A 23,423-nucleotide genomic window follows, 5' to 3' on the forward strand; every position below is an offset into this window, starting at 1 on the left:
GTAGACAAAAGAAGAGGAGATGGGGTGGAAGGGGGGATTCTTCAAGACGAAGATGACTAAAGGTAAGTTGTTTGGTTATTTATACCTGGTTAGGAATAGTCTGATTGGTGGTTCGTACATTAGCTTGATTCGGGGCCAGCCGTATCAAATCATAAGCACGTGATCCTCTCGAAATTAGTTTATGAATAAACTTCACTTATTACTTAGTTACTTTCCACAAACCTAAATAATTTGACACAAAATTCTGATCAAAGGAGCATTTCCCAAAACCATTGTTAGCCAACAAAGGTTGCAAGTTTCGTCGATACAAACATAGTTTGTTTATTTGCCTTTTACCAAATCCGTCGCTCCAACGAACATTCGCAAACTGCGTCGCAAACTTGAGGACTCTCTCAACTCTGGAGTTATAGTTAGAAACATAGTTCCTGGCTGTGTACTATTCCCACTTATCCCCCCTTGGTCCTATTCATTTAGAACATTCTAACATTCAAAGTTGGAATTATTAAAAGTAAAAAGGCATTAAGGTCATCTCTCTTAGGTGTAATGTGCTTACAAACTATTTTTACAGTTCAGTTTTAGCTATCTTTACGTTAACAATTATGCTCCCTTCGCAGTGCACTTTGAAAACATTGATGTCATTTTGAACACAGCCTCATGGCGAAAGCTATAGGTCGACCTATTATTTAAAAGCGGAATTTATGTTACGTCTCTAAAGCTTGTGAAAACAAAAAGCATTTGTTAATTCTTTTCATTTATAGGGGTTATTTATTAAATATCTGTACTGTATATGACATGGGCCTGCTGGTTAGAACTTTATGCAGTGGTTTACATGTGTTAAATTGTAAAAGTTGACTTTTCAAAAAAAATAATAATAATAATTAATAAACAACATACTACTTGATAGTATTATTATTAATGTAGGATTTTTTTTTTCATTTCTAATGAACAATAAAAATTACATTTAATTTTATAATAAATAGCCTCATTATTTATCTATTTATATGATTTATATATGATATTAGAATATGTGTTAGCTTTTGTAAGTGATATGCTTTAGAATAGAATTTATAATGTTCAATATTAGTAAGGCAAACATAGGCCCTATGTGCCATTTACATATATTTCAGTTAATATGGAAAGCAAGTGCATGTTTTTACCAAATCTAATATTGGATTTTATTTTAAATGTATGTGCGTGTAAAACAATATAATTTGCCCAAAAATTGTGTTTTCTCTAAAGAAGTAGTTACCCCACCCAGTTTAGAGCGTCATTATTGGCGTTTTTTGTTATAACTAAGGTGGTTCAAACGATTGATCTGCGACAGAGAAATTACAGATTTTGGGAAACACCCGTCACTACATAGTTCTTTTCCCAAATGATGCAAAGTACCATGCTAGTTCAGCCACGTGTTACGTCAATGTTTGGGAAACGCACCCCTGAGCTGTAACAATTTACTAGTCTTTTAATGTAATGGAAAGTTTGCAGAAACAAAAAAATGATCTCAACAAACAGTTAGATGCAGTCTATACTGTCCTAGGTAGTTAATGTTAATTTATATATTTAGCAATGCATTTTTAAAACCCAAAATTGTCCTTGTTAATGTTAGTAAAGGCACTGTTCACAAGGACTAACAATGAAAGATGGTATTTACATTCACTAATTTAACAAAGATAAAAAGTGTATTGTTCATTGTTTGTTATTGTTGTTAAATACATTCATGAACATTAATTAAAGGAACCTTATTGGAAAGTTTTAACATTTACTTATAAATAAACTCACTCTTGGGTTCTGCTTGGTGATGTCATGCCTCCGTTCACTGAGATTAAGCATCTGAAATTAAAAATAAAAATGTTTAAGCATTAATTTCTCAACGTAAACAGCATTCTGATTCTCCTTCATTTGGTCACTATGAGTTGATGACAGATTGGTGATTCTGCCAAGGAGACCAAAAAGACAAAACAGAGTTTGTATTAAAAAAGACCAGTGGAAACTTGCAAGTAGAATATGCATACAAGGTCACTCCAATACAAATGGGTAATCAAGTAGCTTATCTGCAGTCAGATTTTTCTTTGTTGCTTTAGAGTAGCTCCTTCTGCAAGAGCATGTCTATGACCATGTTGACATTGAGCTCACTCAGGAATGGAAGGCACCTTTTACTTGCAGAGCCTTGTGCTCCCTCACTCACACTAACCTCGATGAAGTGGTGGCCTCTGGGAATGCTGACAGAGGTGATTGCAGTCAATTTATGTACACAATGCTTTACTGCCTGGAGGAATTCCCCATGTCTCTTGCCCAAAGCATGCAATGCTTACAAGGCTGTTGATCAGGCTGCCATGCATGCCATGGCCACTTACCCAAGCTAGGGCTCTCAAGAACATGTACAAGGATTCCCTAGGGTTTACACAACAATTTGCATTTAGTGATTAAACTAATGGTAGCTAAGGTGGCTCTGAAGTCCACTAGCAAGACAATATTCTCTTCAGCAATGCTGTGTGCAGATATTCACCTCAATGTTTATCCACTGGAGAACAATAAACTTTGCTTTGGCACTTTTTCAGTGGAACATGCACAAATGTTTCAACAATTCTAACACATCATTGACAATTATTCTGTTATCCAATCAGCATTAGACCAAACCCCCATAAATACCAAGGTTGTCCTACATTATCTCATGACTTTAGCATTAAATTCATCACCGCTAAATCACGTCTGAGATTATCTCCTTCCGGAGGATGACGCCTTTCTCACAGAGGAGATCTCCTCCAAGATTTCCCTGTCGGCACCCAGAGCACCGCAGCTTTGCTGGGCTCACCAACACAGTCCGCGGCAGCATCTCGAAGCCGCCATTCAGACAGCACTATGGCCACTCGATCAAGACGTTGTAGCTCATCAACTCTATCTCCCAGACAGCAATCTTCTCCAGCGTCTTCATTTGCCTCAGCCTTGTCCTCCTTCCCAATCACGGGAAAAAACACTGTTTCAGATCTCCGCCAAGCATCCCCTTCAGGGTCCCAAGGTTAACATTAGCGTGAGGCAGCCTCTGATATCAACACAAATTTCAACTCCAGTCATTCCCTTTTTTTCCTATTTTTGGGCTTTAGCTTCAGTGTGATGCCACCTCCGCTGATGTCACTAAAGCTTTGATTTAGACTCAGGTTTGAATTCAGACCTTTTCTAAGTTCTTTTACCCATTTCACTTACATTGGTGGACCGTCTGATAGCTTTTGGCGAACTTTCAATTACACTAAAAAACTCAGCCAATATCCAGTCCTGCATCTTATCATTTTCAAATTTACATTTGCTTTTTCACGATTATCATTATCAATTCTGTCTTTCCCCACAGGAGGTGTGAGCTCAGTGATTGTCTCGCGATAATTGCTGAGCTCGCGCTCTCATACAGAGGCTCCCATTTCTACACTTGTCATCGTGTTTTTTCTGCTAAATGCACCATTCTTATTTCACAATGGAATCAGTGTCCAAACTGGGGAGCCCTGTACACTGATCTCCACAATAGAGTTTTCCTTGGTTGCCGCAATATATCTTATGTGGTCTGCCAATCCATTCACTCCAATCCATTCACTCCTCTCATCCACGAACCAGCCCAGCCAAAATCCACAAGTTACGTCCCATACTTTACTACAAACCCAAACACAGCTCCCTTCTGTCCAGGCCGCCGCCCATCTGTCTCATCCTCAGTCACTCCTTGCACCAGCTTAAACACCGGCAGGTGCAGTAGATAGAAATGCTGTTTTTTGCACGTCTGCAATTTCTGCAATGGCGCCTATGCCCGCACAATTATGTCCTGTATAAAAATCTGCAAATGAAAATGCCAGAAAGAATCTATTGACTCCTGTGAATGTTTCTTGCCAAAGAATTTAAGTTTTCCAACATCCCGACACCACATTCAATTTTTATATACGAGTCTATCTTTAGGTTTCCATCCAGGCATACAGTACGTATTCTCCCCTCCTTTAGTCTTATTTGTCTAAATGTTCAGTCCGCTTACCCGAACTCGACATTGTCTACCTTTTAATTAAAAAGGAATTAGACGAAAATTTCATGACTGGCCCCTTCTCCACCCCTCCTTTCAGTGATTTGCCATGTTAGTCCATTCGAGGTAGCTATTAGAATATTTTCAGAAAAAAAAAAACGCTTCTTAATTAACCTTTCCCTCCCACATAACTCTCCATTTCCAAGCAGCAACAGCCTCATCCCACTCAAATAATTATTACTTAACTATCACGATATCGACCAAGCCATTTTCCGGATAAAAATATCGGGTTGCGGTGCTTAGCTAAAGTTGACATAAAATCAAGTCATGCCCATCCACCCAGATATCTTGCATCTGTTCAGCATTCTTTGACGTGAAAAATATTATTTTTCTGCTCGCCTGACTTTCGGCTGCAGAAGTAGTCAAAAGATTTTCAACATGCTGTCAGAAGCAAACTGCTGGATCTTTTCCAATAACTACAAAATTCCACACATTATCCACCAACTGGATAATTTTTAAATCATCCCACCACCCAACGCAATCCCAACCACGCACCTTTTAACAACTTAAAAAGTTTTTGCTTAACTCAGGATTCCCCTTGTCGAAGAAAAAAAAAAAGCCGGTCCAAGCACTTCAATCGAATTCTTGGACATCAAATTAAACTCCAAAACATTCCAATCGTCACTACCAAAAGAGAAAATTGATTGAACGATCGTGGTAGCTTCCACTTTATTAGACAGCCCCACTTGTTCCAAATGTGAGCTATTATTAATTCTCAGCCATTTGAATTTTGCGATGCACATCACTCTCCAAGGCCACTTGTTTATTTTTCACTTTCTGTTTCTCGCGTCCTCAGTTCACGGTTTGGAAGACCAAATATCCATCAATGATGACAGTTGAAACTAACTCTGTTTATGGATATTATTCCTCAAATAATGGAATGGTCTGTCCGTCTTTTGTTTTGACTCTTTATCTCAGTATATCGTTATCCTCAGATATTAAATTATTCACCGACGCTGCCTCGCCAGTTGGATTTGGAGGATATTATGAAGGACGCAGGTTTGCGTCGACTTGGCCCCTCCAGCTGCTAGATTTATGTGTACTGTACCTTTACACATACTATTTAAATCATCATAAATCCAATTTTATTAAAATGATCTCACATCACATGATTATTTCCTATCCACTAATAATGTTCATTCATTTTATTCCAAATACATTTCTCTTTAGACTTTATGTTGTCTTTTGTCTGGTTTTATCTACTGTAATGTTTTCAATTATCAGTCAAGTCTAAGTTCATGCTGGGTATCTATTACAAAATTTTAAAGTTGTTAGTAGATGATAGGGTATTATGGGGTTTCTGTGGTTTGCATATTACATAACAGATTAGCAACTGAGGGTCACATATTACACAGTAGAGTGCTGTAGCTCTGTAGTCTGCAGTCGTCTCATTTACTAAATTCTGTACATGTGCAAGAAGTGATTCAGGAAAAAGCACACTAGAGAGGCTGCCCAAAGTCTGTGGTAATTCTGTAAATGTTTAACCCTTCCATTGCCTTCACATTTATTCATGTATTACTGGCACTGCTATCTTGCATATTATATCTCCTTGTTTACTGTTCCCTGTGAACAGTTTCTTTACGAATCCTCTCTTGTGGACATGATTATACATGTCAGTACTGAGAAATGGTAAGACATGCCTGTCTATCAATATTAATGGTTGTGGAAAATTGCACTGCTATGTTGGGGTGCAGTGGCCCTCAAAATAACTGATGTTTGGATACTATTTTAACATCATGAAATTAAAAAAAGACTTGTTGTTTTTATATCACTCAAATATGAACTTGACACAATAACCATACACATTTCTGTCCAAACAGCTTCCAAAGCATTGTGCATTGAGCTGCTTTTTAACTGCAATAGAGCTTCATTTCTTATATCATTTCTATTGATATGCCTGGAGTTGAGGAATAATTTACTAAAAAATATTCACTCAGTATTACTTGATATATTTACCATCTCAGTTACATCTCAGTTATAAAATGTGTTAATACATTCGTGGTTTAGGAAATAAAACTGACCTGTGCTTGGCCATCCCTATAAAAACATCTTGGCTCTAGCACCGGTTGTCATCTATGACATTTCCAGTCAAAACACATTTATCACACCAATGGGGGAAACCGGAGCACCCACACGAAAACCCACACGAACATGGGGAGAACATGTAAACTCCAGACAAGTCAATATTACAAAGGTTAGCTGGATGCTTACTAGATAGTGCTGTTGGTGTTTGGAACGGAGCATGCTGGTCACCTCCCTCAGGTGTACACTGTATTTGTTCTCCTCTGTTCCTCCTGGGAAGGACAGAGCAATGATGCGTTCTGTGATGTAGAGAAGGTCCACCTCATTATTTTCTTCCAATGTTTGCATCAGACTCAAGCGCCTACGGGGGAAGAGAAATAACATTATTAAAAAAGATGAACTAATTTGTAATATAAATGTTCTTGATTTACAGTTTATTCATTTTCTTGTCGGCTTAGTCCCTTTATTAATCCAGGGTCGCCACAGCAGAATGAACTGCCAACTTATCCACCAAGTTTTTTACGCAGCGGATGCCCTTTCAGCCGCAACCCATCGCTGGGAAACATCCACACACACATTCACACACACTCATACACTACGGACAATTTAATCTACCCAAATCACCTGTACCACATGTCTTTGGACTGTGGGGGAAACCGGAGCACCCGGAGGAAACCCACACTAAGGCAGGGAGAACATGCAAACTCCACACAGAAACGCCAACTGAGCCGAGGTTCGAACCAGCGACCTTGTTGCTGTGAGGCGACAGCACTACCTACTGTGCCACTGCCTCACCAATTTACAGTTTATCAAGTAGTTTTTTTTTGTTAAAAGATTAATGGGGAGTTGAATCTGATATTAGACATACAGTACAGTTTTGCAAAACATACACACCAAACACATGGCTAGAATCATTACACAATGAGTAATGATTTTTTGTTTACTAATTATTCTTATGCAGTTTCTTATACTGTGGTCTAATTAAGCTAATGCATAAAAATTCAACTTATTGCCAGCATCTAATAAAATTTAATTATATACAGTATAAGACAGCAGTATAAATTAGAATACCTGGATGGTCTTCGTTTTAAGTCCATATTGGGTGATTTTGTTGATGCCTGCTAATAAAGGATGACAGAAAAACAAACAAACAAACAAACAAACAAACAAACAAACAAACAAACAAACATTGCTTCATTGCTTTTTAAAAAGTAATAGTTTATTTATTGTAGTTGAGACTTTATCCTTATAGGGATAGCTCACCCAAAATAATAACATTTTTATGAGTTTCTTCATTTTGTTGAACACTAAAGAAGATATTTTAAAGAAAGCTGAAAACCTGTAATCGCTGAATTAAATATAGGAAAATAAATACTATGGAAATCAATGGTTACATGTTTTTAGCTTTCATGTGATTAGCATTTTTTGTGTTTAAAAGAAGCAAGCAAGCCAAACAGGTTGTAACAAGTAAAGACTGAGTAAATGATGAAATAATTTTTTGCTTTAGGTCAACTATCTCTTTAGCAGGTACAAGTTTTACTAACTATATATAAATTACCAAATAGCTTACCTGATTCTGGTTAGGATTCGTTGTAGGATTGGATTCACAGGCTGTGGCTACCTGCACATGAAGAGAGGAGAAGAGAAAAAACACAAACTTAATATAGCCCTTACTTTATATTTCCTTTATTTGCTCCACAATGTCTTTAGGTTAAATGCTAACAGAGGTACATTATTAGATCTGTTAACTTGAAGCTGTGTAAAAAAAGGTAAACACATTTGAAACCTTACCTAAAAGACTTTAAACTTAAAAGACATTGTTAATATCTTATACTCATGCGTGTTATGCTGTATACTGCTGGATCTGAGAACAGGACCAAGTCAGAAAGCTGAGTTTCCTGCAAAAGTAGAAATTGCAGGAGAATGCTCTCCTCTATTTTAGTCAATTTCACACTTCCCAATTTGATCCACATAAAGTATTGCACACAACATAAGAGATTATTGCCCATTTTCACAATTTAAATGTATACTTCAATGAAATTTCTGCAATTTTGATGTCTACACAGTAGACATTACCCAACCAAGTTTTGTGATCGGAAAAAAAAAAAACAAAAAAAGCTGAATACGGTGTAAAAGAAAACCCAAAAAGTATGCAGTGGGAAAATACTCAAACAAACTACTAATGCAAATCTAAAGGTTTCAGATGTGTTTTAAAACTATTAAATATTTAAAGTGTCCTGTTCACTGGTACTGGCAAATTTTATTTATAACATTGATTGACTGAATCTTTTGAATTAATTTCATAAAAATCTCAAGTTCCATTCAGACTCAAAACAGCAGGCTTAAATTAGGTAGTACTGGTATCTGTTTCAAATCCTAATGTCCTTGCATAATTATAAATGTTTATGGCCATGTATCATTTATGTTACACATTACACAATTGAGACTGTTTGTTTTGTGTTTGATGTCATGCATTTATGTTTCCTGTACTACACTCTTGTTTAGCTATTGTCTTTTTTCTTCCTGGCTGTTTGCATTATGGGCAGCCTCATCTCACAAGGAAATGTAAGTTTTTACGTTTTTTTTTTTTTTCAGTTTAATTGTTAATTTATACAAATTCATATGAAAATGTATGATTTAAAAAAGGAGGCGTGGCACCCAACCCCACCCCTAACCCCAACCGTCATTGGGTTATGAGCAAATTGTACTAAATTGTATGTATAAGATCGTATGAATTCATACGAATTAGCCACTAAATCAAAAAGTTATGAATTGAAGTGAGATTGCATTGGAAATGGCATAGTTATTAAATTTCTGCTACAAACATTTTTTAAAAAGAAAAGAAGCTAAAGAATCTGCTGTGAATTGTGAATTGTGAACTGACTCACTTTGAAAACTAAAGTAAGCATCACATGCTTGAAGTAAATTAAATTTACTGAAATAGTGAAATCATTTTTCTAATTATGTTGTATTTGCATTTTCCTCTTTCAAAACGAAAGGGCTGTATTCATGCAGAATGAATATGCTTTGTTTTCATACTAAATGCACCTTGGATAATTTTTACATCATTAGTTAGAAAATGATAATGTACTAGAAGTTTTGTTAAGTTTTGTTTTGTTAAGTGTAAAAAGTAACAAACTCTCATTAAGTTTTGTTCCATAAGCTGCAGAAGTCCTAGAGCATTAACCCAGAAAATCATTCTTTACACAACAGTGCATCCGGAAAGTATTTATTGCACTTAATTTTTTCCACATTTTTTTACCTTACAGCCTTATTGAAAAATGGACTAAATTCCTTTATTTTCTCAAAATTCTACACACAATATCCCATAATGACAATATAATTGTTTTTTTTTAATTGTTGAAAATTTATTCAAAATAAAAACCTGAAAATCACACGGAAATAAGTATTCACAGCCTTTGCCGTGAAGCTCTAAATTGACCTCAAGTATATTCTGTTTCCACTGATCATTCTTGAGATGTTTCAGCAGCTCAATTGGGGTTCACCTGTGGTAAATTCAGTTGAATGGACATGATTTGAAAAGGCATACAGTCCAACTAACTGTCTATATAAGATCCCAGGGTTGGCAGTGCATGTCAAAGCACAAACCAAGCATGAAGACAAAGGAATTGTCTCTAGACCTCCGGGACAGGATTGTCTTAAGGTACACGCTCGGGAAGGTTACAGAAAAATTTCTGCTGCTCTGAAAGTTCTAATGAGCACAGTGGCCTCTATCATCCGTAAATGGAAGGTTTTTGGAACCACCAGGACTCTTCCTAGAGCTGGCCGGCCATCCTAGCTGAGTGACTGGGGGAGAAAGGCCTTAGTCAAGGAGGTGATCAATTACCTGATGGTCACTCTGTCTGAGCTCCAGTAATTTTTTAAGTCTGATGAGACTAAAATTTAACTCTTTGGAGTGAATGCCAGGCGTTACGTTTTGGAGAAAAGCAGGCACCACTCATCACCAGGCTGATACCATCCTTACAGTGAAGCATGCTGGTGGCAGCATGATGCTGTGGGGATGTTTTTCAGCAGCAGGAACTGGAAGACTAGTCAGGATAGTGGGAAAGATGATTGCAGCAATGTACAGAGACATCCTGGGTGAAAACCTGTTTCAGAGTGCTCTTGACCTTAGACTGGAGTGACGGTTCATCGTCCAGCAGGACAATAACCCAAAGCAAACCACCAAAATATCATTGGAGTGGCTTCACAACAACTCAGTGAATGTCCTTGAGCGGCCCAGCCAGAGCCCAGATCTAAATCCTATTGAACATCTCTGGAGAGATCTGAAAATGGCTGTTCACCGTCGCTTTCCATCCAACATCATAGAGCTTGAGAGGTACTGCAAAAAGGAATGGGCAAAAATTCCCCAAAACAGGTGTGCAACATAGGATTAATAAAGGAATTAAGCCGAAAAGAAAATAAATGAATGAATGAATGAATGAAAGGTGTGCCAAGCTTGTGGCATCATATTCAAAACGACTTGAGGCTGTAATTGTTGCCAAAGGTGCATTAACAAAGTATTGAGCAAAGGCTGTAAATACCTATGTACATGTGATTTTTTCAGGTTTTTTATTTTGAATAAATTTGCAAAAATTTACATTTTTTTTCTATTGTCATTATCACATTGAATTTTGAGGAAATAAATGAATTTAATCCATTTTGGAATAAGGCTGTAACATAAAAAAATATGGAAAAAGTGAAGCGCTATGAATACTGTCCAGATGCACTGTAAATTAAACTTCTGAAACACGTCTGAAATGTGAACCAAATGTTTATAGTCTAACCAGTTGTGCCATCTCTAATAATGAACATCTGCCATAGATGTTTTAATTGAATATAAATAACTGAGCACACTGAAATATATCTTTTTTAGTCACTATTATACTATGCATGTCCTTGACATTTTTTTTTTCAATGAATTGGTGTCCCTTTGTTGCTGAAAATAGAAGCATCTGTAGATATGGCTTGCTATTTACAGTTTTTTTTTTTTTTTTTTTTTTTACGAGAGACAATACTTATTTTTAGACTTTTGAGCACATCATCATGAACTCCTGGCTGAGAGTGGCATTACTAAAGCACCTCTCTGCATCATCACCGGAAACTGTTATAATTCACAGTCAACCAATCAGAAAGATGAGTAACAGCTTCTCTCAATAGGGGATTAAGTTAAAATGCACTGAGAATATGTTCTGCCTCAGCATAATGCAATTACGCAAAACTCTTTTAAAAAATGCATGAGTGACTAATTTAAATTGCTAAATGTGGCTGAAAGACTGATGAAGATGCTGTACTATCCCCATGGTCACAGAAAAAAGCTGGCTGAACCAAGCATCACTGAGTGAACTAGTGGATTCAATGATACAGCACAGATTGGCAAAGGTACAGCACAGGCCTGGGATAATAAAAGCAGATGTGCAACATTCTCCCATAGAGGGTCACTATAAAAGGTCTCCTGGGGCATCTCTTGCACAGACTGTTTGCTGATGTCTGTGGGGCTGAGTGAAGGGTCATTTACCACAGACCAGAATCCCAGTGTGGCCTGTGAATGACTGTCAAACTGAATTCTTGACCACATGACAAAACAGATAAAACTGAGTGAGTTAATCATCAGAATGAACAGTGGAACATTATATAATCTTAGATTTAGATTGATTGCTCAGCTTGGTTCAAAAATGTTACATGCAGGAATATCAGAAAAATCTATATAAATAAAAAAACATGCCCCTTCATGTTCATGATGTCTACACGTATATGGCAAATTTAACTGTTTTAGGCTGGTTAGTGGTGGTATTGTGTTTGTCTAGCTGATTATACCATATTCAATAACATTGAGCTGGTTCAGTTAGTTTGGGGACTAGGATTTTTATGTTTGTTTTGTTTGATGGTTATATTATTAACAAATGTTAACTTAAAGAGATAGTTCAACCACAACTACGTACATTCTGTCGTCATTTACTCAACCTTCACCTATCACAAACCAGTTTAAGTTTCTTTTTTATGTTAAATACAAAAGACGAAAACATGTTGTAAACCTAAAACAATTGACTTCCATGGTATTTGTATTTCTTGCTATGGAGGTTATTGGTTACATGTTTGTAACATTTTTCAAAATACCTTGTTTTGTGTCCAACAGAAAAAAGGAAACTCTTAAAAGTTTGGAACAACTTGAGGGTTAGTAAGTAATGAATAAATTATATTTTTTGGGTGAAATATCCCTTTAAGCAAAAAATCAAGCAAATTTTAATTGATGAAATGTTTCAATGGTTTAAAGATTCTCTGTTTTAAATAGTCGAAACACAAATCCATTAAAATTAGCTTGTGTACTGTAAATTATTTAGCTTTAGGTTTCTCTCAAGGTTTTTTCTTCACTTTTTAATAAGTTTTTTTTTTCTCTCTCTGCTGTCGCCACTAGCTTGCATGGTTTGCGATTACTAAAGCTACGCATCGAAGGATTTGCTCTCCAGTGTTTAGACCCTAAGTAGTGATTATTAAACCACACTGAACTGAACTGAACGTAGACACTAAAAAACTGAACTACACTGTTCCAATTTACAATGATCTTTTATATGAAGCTGCTTTGACACAATCTACATTGTAAAAGCGTTATACAAATAAAGGTGATCTGAATTGAATTGAATTATTGTAAAAATTGCTTTAGTGTGAACTAGACTGGAGTTATAAATATGGACAGGAGCAACTAGAAAAACCATCTAAAACTAGTAAACCGTCAAAGAAAAAAAAAATCACCATCTTATTTTGGAAACCAGAAAACAAGCAAACATCATCTAATATTGGTCCCGGTATGTAATGTATTATGCCAGCAATGATTAATTATTGCCAAACCTTCATACAATCGTTTCTGCCAAAGCTTGTACTAACTTTTACCAATTTTACTAACTAACTTATATCAGGCTTTTATTGTTTTATTGGAGAGACATGCACAGTGTTCATAGTAAAACAACAACAAAATCTTGAAGTAACCATTATGATGATTAGTGTTTCCATGGTTGATTTTTTTTCTACTAGTTTTAAGTAACATTATAATCAGAATAAATGTCTGCATGAGAGACACATCTTTAATCAATTATGCTCCAGATGTTTCTCGATTAAGTTAGCCTTGATATATTACCTTGGCCAAATTTAGCTAGCTTATTACATGGTTTCTTATGGGTACTGGCAAGACATATTGACAATATTTGCGTTTGGTCAAATGACAGATGACGAATAATGGATAAATTTGCTTTGGTGGCTCGATCATAGTGTGCTACAGTAACAGAGATCATGAAGGTAAACTTGCTAAGATGAAATGCTGCAGTGTTTATGTCCTCGGTTGTGGCCTCACATGCAGTAATTGTCGATTTGTGATCCGCTGCAATTGTTTTAGCATTCTCATTTTACTTAAACAGCTTTCAGCTTTATTCTGCTTTATACTACCTTTACAATACGTTTTGAATACTTAAGCTCATCCATGAACATCATATCTGCATGAGTCTCATTTGATTGTAATGAAGACAACAACACCCATGATTCTACACTTAGAACGCTCACAGCATCATCAAAAAATGCCTTTGTTTGCTGTTCTCCCTCTACTGGCAACAAATACTGTGCATTTAAATGTATAGTGTTTTTTTGTTTCATTAAATAAAAACAACGTTTATCCCAAGATACTTTTTTTGCTACATAAAACTAGCTTACTTAACTAGCAATCTGGTAAACCTTCACCAGCTCTGTTTTCTTTGAAAACAGCGTGACTATTCTAGTCCAGCAGCTAGACAAACATATCCACTTGTTAAGCCGTGACATATGGGATACTGTTTCGGTTCCAAACCCCCAACCATCAATCACCTGAATTGATGAAACTCTCTCAATAGCAAAATGATACAGCATATGTTTTACGCAGAAAAATGCCTTTTCGGGTGCAACCCAGTACTGGAAACATCCCTATACTCTCACATTCACACACATATACACAGCGGTCAATTTAGTTTATTCAATTCACCTATAGCACATGTCTTTGAATTGTGGGGGAAACTGGAACACCCAGAGAAAACCCACGCGAACATGGGGAGAACGTGCAAACTCCAAACAGAAATGTCAAATGACCTTCAACCTTCTTGCTGTGAGGCGACAGTGCTAATCACTGAGCCACCATGTCGCCTTGTACTTTTCAATAGAATAAAATGATACTGTGAGTGTATATTAGTACCATTTTTGTTTAATATTGATATCTGTTTGTTTGGACCCAGAAAGAATGTAATGCCAGAATTAACAAGCGGATACTGACATTAAAGAGCTCTATACCAGCAATAACCAGCAGGCTAGAGAACCACCAACAAACCACCAGGTATGATAACCACCATACAGTAGCAGACTGTTATAGTTAGTAGATAATGTTACCTATAGACAGTCTTTAGGGGGACCAACCTAATAATGTGTTACCAGCTGCACGTTTCATCCGAAAGAATGCTAATACTTTAATGTCTGGTACTTCACACCAGTTCAGTTACAAATGTATATGTAGTCAAGCGAATGTGAATTGGCCCATTGAACAGGGGTGTCATAAGTGGGGGAAAAGGGTAACGTGTATAAGTTCATAGGGCTCTGACATGTGGGGACAGAAAGCTAGTGGTTTGTGTAATTTCACCAATAACATGTTCAACATCTATGTTGATCCTACAACAACATTCCAATCAGACAATTAGATTTAAGGGATGCGTTTACAGTTTATGTTAAGTTCAGGCTTAGTGTTAGGGTTTTGTGCTTCAACATCTCTCTAACTATTAATCACCTCTTATTTGGGGGAAAAATTAACAGTTAGGATTCAGCTTAGGAGTAGTGATTAGGTATTGATTACATTTTTGAACAGGAATGATGCTCCAGGATTGATGAAGATGTCAATCCAAGATTGAATAACTGGCAAAGTCACACCCACCCAAGCTGGCTGCCCTCGAAGATCCTGAAATATTATCGCTGTGGTATTGAATGTATACATGTTTCTGCAAATTCAGATCCTAGATATTTTAACAAGCTTTGGGAATTGACGAACCAATGCATCTGCATCAATGCCTTCTCATAGGCACAGTACAACATGCACATAAATTTGGATAATTTGTTGATTGTTTAGGAATGATGCTAAATGCTAACTGTCTGAGAGAGAGTGGTCTCGATGAGGAGGAGCTAGAAGGTCATGCATGTTGACCAGACACAAGATAAAAAACAAAAATTCGAAATGGTCAAAAAAAAAAAAATCAGGTTGTAAAGAGAGGGAGGGAAGGAAAAGAAAACAAAAAAGGAAAACAACTTCTCACAAGTTTTTCAAGAGAACAGGTGAGGTACTCTGCGTTAATCTAAAACTGATAAAATAATCAATATGTTCCAAAGCTAACAGTAATGTTCCAAAGCTGAAGAGCTAACACTCTTATCTCACTCTAAACGTGTAAATTGTGCAAACCCGAGAGAATTGAAATTTATGTGTTTAGAAAGTACAGAAGTTTTAGATTACAGATTTACAGATTTGCGTTTATATTTCTCAAAATACCGAATATTTAAGTAAATGTAATATTTATTTATTTAAACTCTTTTTACAGAAAGTCCAGGAGTGGGTTAATCACAAGGTTTTGGTGCAGCTATAATAAAACAAATAATTAACGTTAATTAAAATCATTAAGTTTCCATTTTTTTTAAAGAATGGGAGACCTAAGATGATCTATTTATAATGTAAAAACTTAAGTATAGTATCCTGTAAAGAACAATTTAGACTCACAAATAATTTTGTGCAGCCATGAATGCAAATAATTAAAAAAATATATTTTTATACCTTTAATACAGTTAGTTGTTGGTTTATCTTTTATACTGTTGGCTGATTTTACATTAGTGATTTGCCAGCAACAACTGAATAAGAAAAATTATTTAATTAGATGAAAATTCAATTATAAGTGATAAATAGCATGGAATAGCCACGTCTTTTCGTAGGACGCAAAAGTATGGGCTAAGTCCCTGGCATTTAAAATATAGTTACTTAAGTAAACATGATTGTGTCATTGTGGACTAGAATGTTACAGACCGAAGCTTTTAGATTCACATTTAAAAATAGGCTTCTTCCAAACTGTAACAAACAATCAAATGCACGCATGCACATGCACAAAACCCTTTATAATACTGTACAAACATCACATCTAGTTCTACTGAAATCTACAATATTCATCTCTCAAGTATTCTTTTCTTCTTTCATGTTTTCCTGGTGGTCTTGCTTTCTTTATAGGGCCATCTGTCTAATAAGAACACCCCTCCCTTCTTCCTCTGTACCCAACACCTGCTGGCCGATATCTATGAGCTTGTCATTCTTAACAGTACATGTGACAATGGACCAAACTGGGGCCTCAAACTGTTTTACTTCAAATGGTTTCCAATACATAAACCCTTATAACTTGAAGTAGGATAAAAAAATGTATGTTGACATATGTGTCTACATACTCAAGATTTACACTAAACCAATTAGCTGTGCACATATTATTTTTTCTCACCCATGGACACAAATTTCTTGCATTCTCTATACAGTGTTAAAGAGACTTAAATTACTGTAAGTGTAAATAGACAGAAGATCAAATCTGATCTCATGTAATATTTCTTTAGACCTATACTATTTAGAATTGCTCTTTTTTATTTATGACAAGTCTTTATAAGTTGAAGTCAGAATTAGCCCCCCTTTGATTTTTTTTTTCTCTTTTTAAATATTTCCTAAATTATGTTTACCAGAGCAAATAAATTTTTACTGTATGTCTGATAATATTTTTCTTCTGGAAAAAGTCTTATTTGTTTTATTTCGGCTAGAATGAAAGCAGTTTTTAATTTTTAAACACTATTTTAAGGACAAAATTATTAGCCCCTTTAGGCAATTTTTTTCCGATAGTCTACAGAACAAATCATCGTTATAAAATAACTTGCCTAATTAGCCTAACCTGCCTAGTTAATCTATTTAACCTAGTTAAGCTTTTAAATGTCACTTTAAGCTGTATAGAAGTGTCTTGTAAAATATCTAGTAAAATATTATTTACTGTCATCATGGCAAAGATAAAATAAAAAGAGTTATTAGAGATAAGTTATTAAAACTATTATGTTTAGAAATGTGTTAAAAAGATCTGCTCTCCGTTAAACAGAAAACAGGGGAAAAAAAATAAGGGGGTCAATAATTCAGGGGGGGTAATAATTCTGACTTCAACTGTACATAATATGTTTATATATTATTTAAGATAATTTAATTCATTGAATATTATTATTTATTTTAATTAGGTTGATACATAAAAGAGAAGTTGCTATTAGAGGTATAAAGGGGTAGAATAAGTATGTTTCTTCTCATGCAAGCTTGAACTGTCATAATTAGCATCTCTTTGCATGGACTTTTTTATTTCATTTTATTGTGAATAAATAGTAAAGTCTGATCATGAAAACAAACCTTCCTGTTGTTATCATTTACAAACAAAGAAACAAAGAAAAACCATAACGTTATACATCATGCACTACTTGTAAATGCTTGAAAATTTAAGCTACATGAAGTAACACTTCAATATTTAGTGTCATGTTGCCATAAAACTAGGACTGGACAGAATCTGCAGATATTTTTTGCTTATTTTGCAGAGAATTTTGTAAGACATCTGTGGATTTTTGCAGAATTATTTTGGAAGTATCGTAACTATAAACTTAATATATAAATTAAAAAATCATAGATTTTTAACTTTAATTTAATTAAGTGCAATGCAAATTCATCTAGATCCACTTATTTGGTAAACAAAGTAAGTCTCTCATATAATAAATCTACTAATAGACAGAAAAAAATTTACATATTGTGTTGTAATGAAATCATATAAACACTTTCCTATTAAGTCAATAATATTACTGAAATTAATTTAAAAACTGAATATACATAAATTTGCACATATTTACACAAGTAAATAAATAGACTTGATGATGGGCACAGATTCTGTGTGGGCCTACATATAACCAACTAATTAACACTAAAGCCATTCTGTTATGGCAGAGGAAAAAAAGGTCTTCTCTCTAAAGGCAGGACAACAGTTAAAAGATGTTAAAATGTGGCATTATTAAAATAATTTAAGGTTCATAGTGTAAGGTTCATATTTTTAATAACTTTATTCCAACAATGCGTCTTTGAAATCTACAATAATATATATTATCATGGGCAAAGAGAAATCACGATTAATGCATCCAAAAAGTTTAAACAATTGTTATACACACACAAAAAAAAAATTGTTACTAAGATATTTAAATTTATAGATTATTATTTGTATAAAATACATTTATATTTTATATCTAAATATAAATAAACATGTTCTCAAATTTCAAATATATGCATGCATGTGTGTATTTATATATACGTTATAAATATAGTGAGTCAAAACAACTCAGAATTTTATTTTGGATGTGATTCATTACGATTCCTTTTTTCAGCTCTAATATATATATATATATATATATATATATATATATATATATATATATATATATATATATAATTTATTTATTTTTCATTTTGGTAACCTATATTTTACATTATAAAATTCTGTTACATTCAGAGTAAATGCAATACTCTTGAATAAAGCTAAAAAAATAATGCAAATCTGGTTTACTGAAATGATCAGTCAAACACGACATAGGTTAAACTGTATGAGAAAAAATATCATTGCACCTGACTGCATTTTAAACTGTGTTTTGGCAAAAGTATCAATCTGTTTTGCTGCTCACAGTGTTTCTGTCAGAGTTGTTAAAATACTGTCATCATTTGCAGCTCTGATGTAGCTTTACGTCTTTAGCCAGGGAGAGAAGCAATGAGAGGCACACAATGGACAATCTTTGAAAAAAGCACTTTAGCTCTAGATATAAACAGTAAAGAATACTGTGGCCAACACTATTTCTATAAACAACCCAAAGTGTTTGTGGTGTGCAGCACAGTGTTGTTTTGTCATGCTGCTAAGTTTAAACTTAAGAAAGACAGTAAACTGGTGCACAAATGTCAGTAGGTCAGTAGGAGTTACAAATTAATTAATTATTTAATTGTTTTATTTTAAGCAATAAAATAACTGAGATTTAATATGTAAATTATATAGTAGATATTTTTAAAAATATATATACAGATTAACATGCATTATATATGTGCATGATGCAACTGAAGCTTATGCAAGACGATGGGAATATTTTTTAGAAATAATTCATTTCATATACAGTTAAAGTCAGAATTATTAGCCCCCCTTTGATTTTTTTTCTTTTTTAATTAGATCCCAAATGATGATTAACAGAGCAAAGAAATTTTCAGTATGTCTGAATATTTTTTTCTTCTGGAGTAAGTCTTATTTGTTTTATTTAAGCAAGAATAAAAGCAGTTTTTATTTTTTAAACACCATTTTAAGGACAACAAATTAAAAAATTTATTAGCCCCTTTAAGCTATATATATTTTTTCCAATTGTCTACAGAACAAACTATTTTGTTAGGAAATGTGTTATAAAAATCTTCTCTCTGTTAAACAGAAATTGGGGAAAAATAAACATGGGGGCTAATAATTCTGACTTCAACTGCATAAATAGATTGGATTAGATTAAGTAACCAGTTTTGTGTAAATTAACTATACCAAAATGGTCACCTTTAAATTTTGCCTAGATAGCAAAAGAAAATTGTACTGAAACAAACCTTAGTCATGGAGTAAAAATTTTTTTTTTTTTTTTGCGTTTTTGTGACTAATAAAGTAGCTTAAATACCAAACTTGTCTCACACTTTTATATCACTGAGTATTAATTTACCTAGGTTGTTTTACAACTCATGAGGCACATGCTGTTCAGATTCTGAAGAGATGCCTGACTATACTGCCAAGCACCTAGATGTAATATCTTGATATCTTTTAGTTTAACACTTTACTTGTATGGTTATCCCTAAGAAATTTGTATTAACCCTTCTAACTTGCGCACAGAGAGGTCATCAAAGAAAAGCCAATTAGATTAAAAGCATCAGTAAAAATATAAAAACATTCCCAATATTTACCTTTACCTCACATTTCTTATGGCAGGACAACTTGCACACTGCAGAAAAAGGAAAGGGGGAGAAATTGATTAAATGTTGTCATCAAATTGCTGAATTCAAAGTTCATCATACAATGATTTACTCTTACTGTACAAATCCACATTTCAAATGTTCTTCATACATACAATCTGATATATTTATTTTAAAAGCCAGGTGCAAAAAGCCATGGCTTATGTTCCTACCTCTGCCCACTATTTGCCTTGAATACAAATATATTTCTTTATTTACACTTATTTTGTGAATAACATTATTTGTACTAATTGTACTACTGCAAATAAAACATGCATTTGAAATGTACGTTTGGTTCAAACAGTACCGACTAATATTTAGACTCTAACACTATTGATAGTGAAAATAGCAAGTCCCTTGCAAAAACATTTATTTGCAGCTAACTTATGGGTAATTTGCGGCAAATTTGCAGCAACATAAAAGCAGTGAGATTCTCTCAGCGAGGGAAAGCACTTTTACTACATAATACAATACATAAATGACAAAATTATGAAAATAGCATGAAATTTATGTCATAATGTCAATCGATATGACTGAAGTACTACTAAAGCCACAGTTCTTGACTTGACATGAATCATGTAATGATATTTTTAAATCAAAAGTGAAAATAGGTTAAAAAGCACTGTCTGTCTGTCTATTTATGTAATACCACTTGGTGCCATATTTAATCTGTAACCCTCTTTTCTTTTATTATTATTATTTTTTTACATTTGCTTTGAAGAAGCAGCAACGTTTTCCTTTCAATGTCTGTAAATATGCAACCCGTTGATGATGTTAGATGTGATTAGATGAAATTCCATGCTCAAATTCTGTATCAGCTGTATATAAATATATATATATAGATTGTTTAGAAACTCATTTATTTACCAGTTGATCCTGAAAGAGAATGAAGCCTGCCCCTGATACTGAAGTCATTGGCAGTCTTAAAAACATGGCTTGTAACAACTCTTGAGAGGTTCCAGCATGAAGGCCCAGGCTTCACCAATCACAAACTCATGGAGGGACTTTTAGAATCATGTGATCTGTATGGCAAGACATCAACAGCATTTAAGTTAAAATTAATAAAGTCTGAGCAATGAAATGAATAACACATGCTTAATGTTCTGTCACCCCATGATACAGTTTCGTTTCACTCTCTTTTTCAATTCATTTTCAGATCATCTGAAAATGAAAGATGCAGATTTCAACAAAGAAGTGAACTCATACCTGTAGGGGAGTAGTCATGCTTAGTAGATATGTGAAGAGAAAACAAGTAAATGGATGAATTTAGAGTATTAATGGTTAATTTTATGATAGCATTGACAACATTTAAGACTGATTTGTCTTCTAAATGTTAATATTTTTTAAATAATGTTATAAGTATTTAGAAGTATCTGAAGTCATGCTGACATTTGTATTAGTAAATGTATTTTTGTTATGATTACTGAAAGTTTGGCTGTATAAATATAATCCTTAAATATGCACCAAAAAAGTAGAAGCACCTGTATTGCATTCATGTTCACCACAGACTTGCCACAACTGTCTGCCGCAAATTTGCTGCAAACTCTTCCCAATGCTCATTCACATATAAAAATAAACATTTGTTCAACACATGGGTTTGCCAGAATGTGATATTTTTGCAAGGGATAAATTCTCAGTAAACATCCTGATCCAACAGTCTCAAATCAGTATACGTATAAATGACATTTAGGGTAAAGAGGAAAGAAAAGAAGATAAAAGAAGTCTCTAAGAAAAATTAACTGAATGATATTACTGATGCAGGAAGACTGAAATAAACCGTTCGTCTGAATTTGGATGCAGAGTACAAGTAGCTAATAATTTCAGAATAAGCAGGAAAAAGGTGGCTAAAGACAAAACATCAGGACTGCAATTATGGACAATTCAAGGGAAATATACTGGTCTAGGGATTAAGCAACAACCACACTGAGCTCAGTTTATTGTAAATGACCAGGTATACTTCGATTAAGAATGAAAAAACAAATAAATAAATAAATAAATAAAATAAAACAAAAAAAAAAATGACATGACAATGTCAAACAACATTAATCCAAAATGAAGTTCTTTTTTAGTTTGTTTTGGCAGTCCGAAACAGCTCACTAGTGTGAACGCTTTGGGGCTCCTTTCGTTATGGCTCCTAAACCCCTTTAAGCTACCATAGGTAAGTCACGACTACACAATCAGTAATTGTGTCCTTGAACAGTTAAGAGCCAGACAGGAGAAAAACATAGTACAACAACACTAGCATTTGCAACATGAATAAACGACTGGTAAGCATGTATCTGCACCTGTACATGGAATACTTTGGAGGTCACACACCAGTAGAGAAGCACAACCTTTTCATCTGTGTCTGTCCATGGCAAATTTAAAGCAATTTGATGTGCTGCGGCTCTTTGCCACATGTTTATGAAACTGTCTCTCACAGACACCATTGTTGTTGTATTTAGCAGTACACTCAAGCAACGTGACACATTTAAAACTGTGGCAAAGAAAACAGTATCCTGTCAGCCTTGCTCAATTTATTTTTGCCCCTAAATGAAAAATAATAAAGAACATAGAACTATAAAAGGGTCTTAAGTAACAACAATAGACATAGACAGTATGAATGTGTGGAGTCTACAGTCTCAGCATGCAGATGTCCCAAGTGTCATGAGAGTCAACACATAATGTTGTGAAAAGAGCTGAGCTATAAGAAAAGAGGGGAACAATGCAAAGTAAATTACTGATATGGAGGTAAGTATAGGAGAAATTATAAGTCGTTCATCTTATTAAAAATAAAATTCTAAAAATCTGGAGAAAAAAAGAACAGATATAAATGTGTATGCAAGTCACAAATATAAAAAAGTAAGGAGTTGCTAAGACTAATTAAATAAATGAATCACATTACATACATTCTAAGCGTCTTGATTACATACGTAATCCGAGTTCCCCGAAGGAGGAAATGGAGACGTTTATGTCAAGTAGATCATTTAGAAGCACCAATCACTCTGTTCTGTATAAAAGACGGGCCAATAGAATGCATATAAGATTGGCAAGCGCAGCTCTCACAGGTGCAGCCACTCTGCATTTTGGAGTATAAAAAGCTGTGTGTAAAGCTCATCACACTACTCGCTGAAGAAATCAGTAATAGTGGATTCAGCTCCGGTAGCAGGGTTACAAAAAACATCTTTGTTCCCTCCTTCGGGAGATGAGGGTTACATATGTAACTCAGGTGTTCCACCTCAGTTGATCCCCTACAAGTTTATGTTGAGTTGA

General features: G+C 34.6%; 1 protein-coding gene and 1 long non-coding RNA gene across 26 annotated transcripts in view; both read right to left on the reverse strand.

Moving 5' to 3' along the window:
• Positions 1 to 23,423, reverse strand: part of tns1a (tensin 1a) — a 108,296-nt gene that overhangs the window by 49,790 nt on the left and 35,083 nt on the right. For 8 of the 25 annotated variants that reach the window (XM_073953974.1, XM_073953977.1, XM_073953973.1 and 5 more), the window contains 5 exons: positions 20,124 to 20,161; positions 7,644 to 7,694; positions 7,145 to 7,194; positions 6,263 to 6,434; positions 1,780 to 1,830 (listed from right to left, as the gene is read on the reverse strand). In XM_073953974.1, coding sequence (XP_073810075.1) covers positions 1,780 to 1,830; positions 6,263 to 6,434; positions 7,145 to 7,194; positions 7,644 to 7,694; positions 20,124 to 20,161 — 362 coding nt within the window. Of the gene's footprint in view, positions 1 to 1,779; positions 1,831 to 6,262; positions 6,435 to 7,144; positions 7,195 to 7,643; positions 7,695 to 20,123; positions 20,162 to 21,038; positions 21,194 to 23,423 lie in introns of all 25 variants that reach the window. The other 17 variants (XM_073953989.1, XM_073953986.1, XM_073953984.1 and 14 more) reach the window with 7 other exon arrangements.
• LOC141386249 (uncharacterized) lies at positions 8,620 to 11,105 on the reverse strand. Its single transcript, XR_012407911.1, has 2 exons — positions 9,361 to 11,105; positions 8,620 to 8,825 (listed from the first exon to the last, which is right to left on the reverse strand). It is a non-coding gene; the product is annotated as an uncharacterized lncRNA (long non-coding RNA).

This window comes from Danio rerio, chromosome 6 (genome assembly GCF_049306965.1).
Source record: "Danio rerio strain Tuebingen ecotype United States chromosome 6, GRCz12tu, whole genome shotgun sequence".
NCBI lineage: Eukaryota > Metazoa > Chordata > Actinopteri > Cypriniformes > Danionidae > Danio > Danio rerio.